At 43.7% G+C, this 10,579-nt stretch overlaps 1 protein-coding gene across 3 annotated transcripts in view; it reads right to left on the bottom strand.

The window, feature by feature from the left end:
* Positions 1 to 668: 668 nt before the first annotated feature.
* TPST1 (tyrosylprotein sulfotransferase 1) overlaps positions 669 to 10,579 on the bottom strand; it is a 149,684-nt gene continuing 139,773 nt past the window's right edge. The window contains exons 4-6 of one of the 3 annotated variants that reach the window (XM_003814528.6): positions 8,388 to 8,438; positions 3,983 to 4,029; positions 669 to 1,217 (exon numbers count right to left, since the gene is read on the bottom strand). In XM_003814528.6, the coding sequence (XP_003814576.1) occupies positions 4,012 to 4,029; positions 8,388 to 8,438 (69 nt within the window). In that variant the 3' untranslated portion in view covers positions 669 to 1,217; positions 3,983 to 4,011. Of the gene's footprint in view, positions 1,218 to 3,981; positions 4,030 to 6,569; positions 8,439 to 10,579 lie in introns of those variants that run through there. The other 2 variants (XM_008967231.5, XR_010112592.1) reach the window with 2 other exon arrangements.

The following is a 10,579-nucleotide window of genomic DNA, read 5'->3' as shown; positions in this document are numbered from 1 at the left end:
ACGTTGAAGGTAGGATCAAAGATCTTGGATGCGAATGGAAAGAGGGAGGAAAAGGGTGAAATCAAGTGTGACTCTTCAGTTTCTGGCCCAAGTGACAGTAGAAAATACTGCAATTACTGATATGGATATGACCTAAATGGATAGGTACAAGTTTTGGGGCAGAGATGGGATAACATGTTATATACCCTTTTCATGCCTGGCACATATGTGAACACACTCAATATGGGAATTATTACTACTATCTGGACATCCTGGGTTTCATAACAAAGGCTTCTAGAAAACAAGTGGAAACAGTAACTTCCATGTCCTTAAATACAGTCTGCAAGCATGAAATAGAACAGGATTCTCTAAGTGGATGGCAATAGGTTCTCTCTTGAAATAAATTACAGAAAACTTCACTACAAAATGATAATGCAGGCCAAGCACCGTGGCTCACACCTGTAATTTTAGTACTTTGGGAGGCTGAGGCAGAAGGATCGTTTGAGCCCAGGCTGGGGAATGTAGCGAGACCCTGCCTCTACCCACCATGCCCCTCCAAAAAAAGGTGATGGCTCCAGGGGAGTATCTACAATACAGCCAACCAAGGAAACTTTGGTTTATCACATCAGCATCTGATAAGGTCTGTGCTTCTCTGAAATCACATTAATGAAAACATGTAACTACCAGAATGCTTCACATTGAAAGCTTTTATTTTGAAAAATAAAATACAAAAGTCATTAAGTTGTAAATGTATAATGGTAATTTCCCAACTTCTCAGAAACAATACAATGAATTAAATAATTAGGATATTTAATATTATTCACATCAATACACTTAAACAGGCACACGTGTTCTACAAAACATTAGAACATGTACAGACAACCTATTTCAAAAGGAGACTGCCCAAGTCTGCTTACAGGATCCCATTTTTAAACCCTCTCCTTGAAAACAAACGTCATAATGTAAGAAAAGAGAACAAGAGGTGTTTTAACAGGAAACACATGTTCCTTCTGGGCTCCTTACTGCAGGGCTGTGCATGAAATCGGGATCAAGAGCTCTTTGCTCAGGAGGCAGATCCCTCACGAGGCCCAAAGCTGTGCGGACACCTCCATCCTCTCAGTGGGAGGAAACTGGCAAATGCACAGGCGGCGCAGCCAAGGTGCAGACGCTCCACCAAGCTTGGCAGGGGACAGCCAATCCTAGGAATTTCCCTTCTGCTGAAAAGGCAGCAATCTTTCCTAGGGCGAACAAACAGAATGTGGTTACAGGTGTGGAGTCCCGGTGTGTTCTCCCTGTGTCTTCGTCTCTTCCTTCCCAGCTACAGGCCTAGACAAGCCAGGCGGTTGGGGAGATTCCTGCAGATCAGGGGCCAGGAGGATGGATGTTGAGAACAGCTGCCTCAGGAAGACTGCCTGGGAGGCACACACACCCTCACTCTGGTGCTTTCAGATGCATGCAAGTAGCTGCTGGGTGCAAAGCAAGCAGATGGCCAAAACCAGGGCTGCTCCTGCCCATTTCTAAATAACTGACTGTCATCTGCTATTGTTGCTACTGTGGGGGCACTGTCAGGGGCACCATATGTCCAGGGGTCAGCACCATGATTCCTCGTGTGAAGAAATGGGTCCTAAGGTTCTTAAAGTGTCCAGGGGTCAAGACCCTGATTCCTCCTTATGTGAAGAAATGGGTCCTAAGGTTCTTCAAGTGTCCAGGGGTCAAGACCCTGATTCCTCCTCATGTGAAGAAATGGGTCCTAAGGTTCTTTAAGTGTCCAGGGGGCAGCACCCTGATTCCTCCTCATGTGAAGAAATGGGTCCTAAGGTTCTTTAAAGGAAGCTCCAGAGAACACAGAGACTGTTATTGAAATGCCAAAGGGACCCAAAAGATAAGAAAGATAGTATCCATCCTAAGGGCTTTGCTGTGTCCCCAGTTCTCCTGAGTCCTCCTCAGCACAGGTTGGCCCCTCCCAACCTCCACACACAAGCCAGGGTGAAATGCTGCAGAGGCAACTGCCGATGCGGTCCATCCTACAACAAGCTGGTAAAGAAATGAGGCCTTGTGTGTGTTTGGTGGGGCGGGCAGGGAGATTACCTATGAAGTTTGAAAGCATTTTGTATAAACAAAATTAGCCAAGGCCTGATAACTGCTGTTAAATATGCAGACCCACAGGGCATAAGACTAACATTCAGCATTTGCTCCTCAGCAAAAAGGAAACCTGAATCCTAGAACCTGTCAATATTAGCAGCTTGCTGCCATCTGGGATTTTGACATGACGGAGCAGCGTCCATATGCTTCTTATGTCTATAATCCATCAACGCACCGCAAGTCACATTCAACCTGTTTTCTCACTAGTAAAACAGGAATACTACCAGCTTGCCAGAGTGGTTTGAGAACTGAATACAATTTTATATATAGATGTATATATAATTTAGCATATCTGTTATATATATATCATCTTATATATATGCAAATAAAATGCTTGGTATTTTATGCCTGGTATGGAGTATGCACAATACATCATTATATAAAGTAAAAATAAAAACAAAGGTCAGCAAGTAAACTATGAGAAAAAATCACTATCAATATCAGATTTTATTTTTATTTATTTATTTATTTATTTATTTTTGAGACGAAGTCTCGCTCTGTCACCCAGGCTAGAGTGCAGTGCTGCAATCTCGGCTCACTGCAACCTCTCCGCCTCCTGGCTTCAAGCAATTCTCTTCCTTCAGCCTCCCGAGTAGCTGGGACTATAAGTGCCCACCACCACGCCCAGCCAATTTTTTTTTTTTTTTTGAGACGAAGTCTCACTCTTGTCACCCAGGCTGGAGTGCAATGGCACGATTTCGGCTCACTGCAACATCCACCTCTTGGGTTCAAGTGATTCTCCTGCCTCAGCCTCCCAAGTAGCTGGGATTACAGGTCCCTGCCACCACACCCAGCTAATTTTTGTATTTTTAGTAGAGACGAGGTTTCACTATGTTGGCCAGGCTGGTCTCGAACTCCTGACCTTGTGATCTGCCCACCTTGGCCTCCCAAAGTGCTGGGATTACAGGCGTGAGCCACCATGCCCAGCCAATATCAGATTTTTTTAAAAGGCTGTTCAAGTTACAACTGATCAAAGGCTTTGCCATATCATTTGGAGCAAAACTGATCTTAAGAAAGTTTGGGTGGATAAGCAGAGGCTGAAAGTCTGGGACAAGGGTATGAACTCTGAGCAGCTGCACCTGGAGATCTGGGCTGAGAAACCAGCTTTGCCACTCATGAGCTGGTGTCCCTGGACATGTGCCTAATGAGGGCCACATACTCAGATAGAAAAAGGGCTGAGAAGGCAAGGCTGGCCTTGTCTACAATGTAGCACTTAGTCCAATGAGACAATATAGGTTACTCACATAAGCCATCCATAATACATTAAAACAAGCAAGGGCAAACTTGAAAAACCAACCAAGAAACAAACGAACAAACAAAAATTGCAGTAGGGCAAAAACATCTGCAAGTCCAGCACATGAAGAAAGCCACTGGAGGTGGGGATGGGTGGCTGGGGCCCTGGCTGAACAGGTAACCAGAAGTAAACAGCCACTCTTGAGTTCTGGGTTTCCTTGCCTATGGACTATAGTCTTGACAAACGACCTGCTCCCTCTGGGACCAGCTTCCTTATCAGTAAACAGGGAGTTGGGCTTGATGGCCTCCAGGTCCCTTTCAGCTGAAATATTTCATGGTTCATAATGAAAATAACAATATTATTGTGCGCTTATTATGAGCCAGGCTCTTGGATGATGATTAATTCTCACCACCATGCTCTTGTTAATATTATCCTCATTTCATAGATGAATAAATGAAGACACAGAGAGGTGAAGTAACGTGCTTGCTTCCACACAGAAAGTGAAGAGGCAGGATTCCAACCCTGGCAGACGGACTCCAGAGCTGTGCTCTCCACCTTGGCCACCCAGCCCCCTGCAAGAGCCCGAGTGGGAAACAGAAAGACCTGGCAATGTCCCCCAACCCTCACCTCATGTATGGAAGAGGCTCCTGGTTCTGCTACTCCACTTGCTCAGTCTGTTGAAGGAAAGAAAAGATGTTTTAATGTCCTTGAAGTTGGTCAGCATGAGAAGTGACCGTCCCCACTGAAACATCAGGGGTGGCCCGCAGGCTCTGTTCACTTTCAGATGAACTCAGTGCACTACTGTGGTATGCTCAAGAATCTGACTGGCCTTTCCCCCTGGTTCCTGGGAGGGAAATGCCGAATCCTTGGAATTTCCTGGGTAACAAGAGTGTCTTTGTTATTTCTGACGCCCTTGGATCACATCTGGATTTATGTTATGAGATGACTCAAGATGGGGTTGCTCACCACAAAGACCAACCATGGGATCAGGGGCTGGGGCTTGGAGCCCACGTCAACTCTGGGGAGGGGAGGTTGGCTGGAGATTGAGTTCTAACACATGACCAACGATTTGATCAATCTTGCCTGCATAAATAAACCCCAATAAAAATGCTGGGTGTGGAAGTTCAGTGGCACTTCCCGGTTGGTGAACACATGGGTGTGCCGGGAGGGTGACGTGCCCTGGTTTCATAGGGAGGAGGCGCAGAAGCTCTGCATTCAGGACCCTCCTGGGCCCACTTCTATCTTATGGCTGGTCCTGATCTGCATCCTTTATAAAATTGTCATTGTTAAGTACTACACTTTACCGAGTTTTATGAACCATTCTAGCTAATTATTCAATCTGAAGGTTCTATGAGTTTCTGCTGATTTTCATTAGAAGTTAAACTGAAGACCTTATGGGCCCTTTTCTACGTGTGTGTGTCTCTGTGTGCACACTTCTGCATGATTGTTTCTTTTTTTAATAGACAAGGTTTCCCTCTGTAACCCAGGCTGTAGTGCAGTGGCACAATCACAGCTGTCTGGGCTTAACAGATCATCCTGCCTCAGCTTCCCAAGTATGCCACCACGCTCAGCCTTTTTTTTTTTTTTTTTTTTTTTTTTGATGGAGTCTTGCTCTGTCACCCAGGTTGGAATGCAGTGGCACAATCTCGGTTCACTGCAACCTCTGCCTCCTGGGTTCAAGCAATTCTCCTGCCTCAGCCTCGGAAGCAGCTGGGATTATAGGTGTGTGCCACCACACCCAGCTAATTTTTTTTGGTACTTGTTTTTAGAGATGGAGTTTTGCCATGTTTGCCAGGCTGGTCTTGAACTCCTAATCTCAAGTGATCTGCCCGCCTCAGCCTCCCAAAGTGCTGGGATTACAGGTGGGAGCCACACGCCTGGCCCTGCCCAGCTGATTTTTTTATAGAGATAGGGTCTTGCTATGTTGTCCAGGCTTTTTGCCCAATTTAAAAAAAAATTCCCTTACGATGATGATCTATATTCCACAGATGAGTTTTTTGTTTGGTTGTTTGTTTGTTTTTTTTTTTTTTGAGAGGGAGTCTCGCACTGTTTCCCAGGCTGGAGTGCAGTGGCACGTTCTCAGCTCACTTCAACCTCTGCCTCCTGAGTTCAAGCGATTGTCCTGCCTCACCCTCCCAAGTAGCTGGGATTACAGGTGCCCAACACGCCCAGCTAATTTTTTTTTTTTTTGTATTTTTAGTAGAGATGGGGTTTCACTATGTTGGCCAGGCTGGTCTAAAACTCCTGCCCTCGTGATCCAGCCGCCTTGGCCTCCCCAAGTGCTGGGATTACAGGTGTGAGTCACTGCACTCGGCTCCAGATAAGTCCTTTGTTTCAAATATGTTCTCCTACTTAGGCTCACTATTTTACTCTCCTTATGATTTTTATTACATAAACATCCTCAATTATAATGTAGTTCATATCATCTACCTTTAAATTAATAATCAGTACTTTTTAGGGCTTAAGAAATCCTGTCCTCTTATGGTCATAAAGATGGTTCCTCTATTATCTTCTTCATTTTTATGAGACAGGATTGACTGCCCAGGCTGCAGTGCAGTGGTGTGATCTCGGCTCATTGCAGCTTCAACCTCTGGGGCTCAGGTGATCCTCCCACCTCAGCCTCCCAAGTAGCTGGGACTACAGGCATGCACCACACCCAGCTAATTTTTTGTATTTTTAGTAGAGATGAGGTTTGGCTATGTTTCCCAGGCTGGTTTTGAATGCCTGGACTCAAGCAATCTGCCTGCCTCCCAAAGTGCTGGGATTACAAGCGTGAGCCTCATGCCTGGCTCTTCTATATCCTCTAACAACTTTCATTATTTTGCCTTTCACATTTAGGTGTGCAATCCATTTGGAAATATTTTTAGGTATGTTGTGAAGCAGGAGTGTCCCTTTAGTTTTAGTCTCAAATACCTTTTCTTGACTTCTTCAGATTTGTTATGCAAACCGGCTTTTGGATTTTTTTTTTTTTTTTTTTTTTTGAGACAGACTCTCGCTCTGTCACCCAGGCTGGAGTGCAGAGGTGTAGTATTGACTCAGTGCAACCTCCACCTCCCTGGTTCAAGCAATTCCCCTGCCTCAGCCTCTCAAGTAGCTGGGATTACAGGCGCACACCACCAAGTCTTGCTAATTATTTTATATTTTTAGTAGAGATGGGGTGTCACTATGTTGGCTAAACAGATCTCGAACTCCTGACCTCAGGCAATCCACCCACCTGGGCCTCCCAAAGTGCTGGGATTACAGGCGTGAACCACCGCACCTGGGCGCTTTTGGATTTTATATTCCTTCAAGACAGCCTCTTGGAATATTCTCTGGCTCCAATTTCCACAGCCGGTGTGAGTCTGTTCATGAATCTGCCCAGGTTTCTGGGACATCATGCCCAGCCTGGGCCCAGAGCTCTGTGTCCCCTTGTCTGCACGAGGTGGTCGGATTCTTCTGGATAAATCAGGAGCTCCTTGAGGTCTTTCTTTCCCCCGTGACTCCTGAGGACTTACTCTAATTCCTCAGCATAGTAGACACTGGGTAAACAATTGGTGAATAAGTGAATGAATGGATGAATAGTAAATATATGTGAATAAGAATATGCCTTGAAAGTACTTTGAAACACTCAAGTCATATGTATCAATTACTGGCGGCTAAGTGTTTTCAGAAAAGGGTCAGGAAGGAAGAGGCTTCAACTCTGGTGTGAGACATGGCTTCCCTCAGAGAGGGCACCCCATTTACTCCAGGCTTGCATCAGGCAACTGGACTTCACACAAGTCTCTGAGGTGCTGTTGCTTCACCAACCTCTATCTGGAACGCTTTCAGAAACTGAGTTCAAAACTGAGTCTCCTTTTCCTATTGACAAGCTAATCACTGACAGCAGCAGCCTGGAGGCAACATGCATCATCGCCTTGCTGGAAAGGTAGTCGGCTGCACTCAGGCCATGGGTGTCCATTTTTTCTGACTTCCATATGGGCATGACAGTGATGCCCAGAGGCAGGATGCCGGGCTCCTCTAGGCATGTCAGCCGTGAGACTCCCTGTTTCTTTCCAACCCAGGAAACAGGATTGGAATGCAAGTCAGTGAGAGAAGATGTTACAGGGAAAACTCTGAATCTGCTTAATTTTTTTTATTTTTGAGACAGGGTCTCACTCTGTCACCCAGGCTGGAGTGCAGTGGCACAATCTAAACTCATGGCAACCTCCACCTCATGGGCTCAAGCGATCCTCCTGCCTCAGCCTCCCAAGTAGCTGGGACCAGAGGCCTCGCCACCATGCCTAGCTAATTTTTTCTTTTTTTGAGGCAGTCTTGTTCTGTCACACAGGCTGTAGTGCAGTGGTGTAATCTTGGCTCAGCAACCTCCACCTCCCGGTTCATGTGATTCTCCCTCAGCCTCCCAAGTAGCTGGGATTACAGGCAAATTCTGCAATACTCGGCTAATTTTTATATTTTCAGTAGAGATGAGGTTTCACCATGTTGGCCATGCTGGTCTTGAACTCCCGACTTCAAGTGATCCGCCAACCTCGGTCTCACAAATTGCTGGGATTACAGGCATGAGCCACCATGCTGGCTTTAATCCTTCAAACTCTCACTGTCCTTCCCAAGGGCCAGTGACTGTGTGTATATATAAGTCATCTGGGCTCCAAATGAGAAAAGTCAAAGGGGCATGGATGTACAGTACACAGAGTAGGAACAGAGAGGGTCGCTGAACATTTTTATTTCAAATTAGGCACTGGAACGCTGGAGCAGCTTTACCCACTGGGTGGCTTGTGCAGGACCTCAAGCAATCAGAATTTGGTTATCAATAAAGTATTTCCCTGGTTTTGGGAGACACTGAGCTCTCTGAAATTAAGACTGTGTTAAATTATTGTTAAAATCAACAAGTCCCAGACGCTGATCTTTCTTCCCCAGCACATATCACTACCCCTTTTCTTCTTTTCTTTTTGGTTTTCTTGTTTCTGTCTTTTTAATTTCATTATCTCTTTAAAAATATTACTTCAATGCAAGAGCCAATCTAGTATACATCAGGAGGAAAAAGCAGACACAGTACCTGTGGTTTTTCTTTAAGAAAGTCAGGTAGTTGGAATTCTCCCTTATAGACCTGGAAAAACAAAGCAGGCGTGAGTTTAAGGCAACAGGTCCAGTCCCCATCATTGCAGGACATGTGCCATGCCTGACCGTGGCCGGGTTTACTGTTCCACTGCTGGTGAGTTTAGAATGAGAAAGAAGCCTGTCAGTTCAAGAGCAGCCAGTGGGCAGGACTGAGGGAAATCCCCATTCACTGTAATTCCCTCCTGCTCTGTGTTTACCGAGTGCTCACAAATGCGGGCTGGCTAGGAGAGGGCTCAGGGTACCCTAAAAACAAAAGCACCCTGACTGCCAAATCCCAATCACTTTAGCTGAGAGAGGAAGCAAGCCCTAGGCAATCTCTCTCAAGCAACCAACACAGAACTCACGCAGTTTAGGAACAAGCTCTTCCTGGTTCCTTTTGAATTCTCCAAGGATACAACCCTGGATTTAATCCAACTTTACTTTTCTCAATTTACCCAGAATTCTCATGGTGATTTGAATTTGAATATTAAGTGATTCTTAAAATGATATAAACTGTAAATCTCATAAAATCTTATAATTAAAAACCTATGCTTTAATATATAAAAATGTTTCTAATACATGCAATAATTAGGAATCTTTATGATGAATTTGTGATAAATACCATTTATTACATTTAAAAGCCCACTGAATATGTAAGAGTAAATCAATAAAAGATATATAAAACCTTAACACAGAAAACTATAAAACACTATTGAGAGAAATTAAAGACCCACATAAACAGACATACCACTTTCAGGGACAGGAAGATTTAATATAATAAAGATAGCCATTCTCCTCAAAGAATTCCCAATCAAAATTCTAGCATGCTTTTTTTTTTTTTGGAGGGGAGGGAGTAATTTCAACTTGATTGTAAAAGTTATATGGAAATGCACAGGGCCAAGAATTGTCAAGGTAGTTTTAAAAGAATAACAAAGTAGAAGAACTTATTCTACCAGATATCGATACATTACTATTATACAGCTACAATTATCTACATTACATAGCTCTAAATATTAGCTAAGTTAATGATATAGCCATAAGTAAGACAGTAGGGTTTTGGCACAAGGATAGATAAATATATCGATGAAACAGAATGACAGGTCCAGAAACAGCCCCTCAGATGCGGATGCCTGGTTTACGGCAAGGTGGCATTGCAGAACAGTGCAATGAGAATGAATAAATTAAAAAACGTGATCTACGCATATAATGATACACTATACAGTAACAAAAAAATGAACTCTGCTACATTAGCAACAACACAGATGAATCTCAACATAATGATGAGGAGGTGGGGAGCCAGATTCCAAAGAATAATATACTACATCTTCATTTAAAAAATTTAAAGCTACTAAGTAGGTAAAACAAATCAATGATCTTAGAAATCAGGATACTGTTTGCCCTGGGTAGGAAGGAGGTGGTAGTGATTGAGAGAGAGAAGCTGAGAGAGGCTTCCAGGGTGCTGGTAATTTTCTGTCTTGATATCAGTAGTGATTATGAGCATGTGTTCATTTTGTGAACACATCAGTTATTGATAAATGATTGGTGTACTGTATGTGTGATATACTACAACAAAATTCAATAAATGAATTAAGTCAGTGGTTTAATGTTAAAAATTTACTGTTAAAACACACATATATCATTTAAGTACAAAGATGTTTATTTCAACACTGTTTGCAACAGCAAAAAAAAAACTTGGGAACAAGTAATGTCAATGAAGAGTGGAAAAGCAATCCACTAGGAAGAAGTTTGATAACCACCGGAATCGCGATTGTAACAAGAAACTAAGGAAAGTTATTGGAAGGACAGTTACTGGATAGTCCTTCAGAGCACAGAAAATCTCAATGCTGAATCCCAGGTCTAAAAACCTAAAGAAGTTTCTCCTTTTACTGATCCACTTATAAATATAGCTGCATTACTTCGGAGGCTCAGAGAATGAACACACGTTTTTTTCCTGCAATGCCTAAAACTTGGTCTATTTTTTTTTTTGTTCTCCATTACAGTCTAGGAGACCTAAACTGAAGTAGAGACACAAGGCTTATAGATAAGGTATTTCCGTGGAGGTGCATGGCCCTGGAAAGTGAACAGGGTGCAGGATAACAAAACTGCAGCTGCTAGGAGTGTCTCAAAGCTACCATCATCTCCCCCAGTCAA

The sequence above is a fragment of the Pan paniscus genome, chromosome 6 (genome assembly GCF_029289425.2).
Source record: "Pan paniscus chromosome 6, NHGRI_mPanPan1-v2.0_pri, whole genome shotgun sequence".
Lineage (NCBI taxonomy): Eukaryota > Metazoa > Chordata > Mammalia > Primates > Hominidae > Pan > Pan paniscus.
The sequence above is the reverse complement of the archived record's forward strand: the minus strand, read 5'-3'. Positions and strand labels throughout refer to the sequence as shown.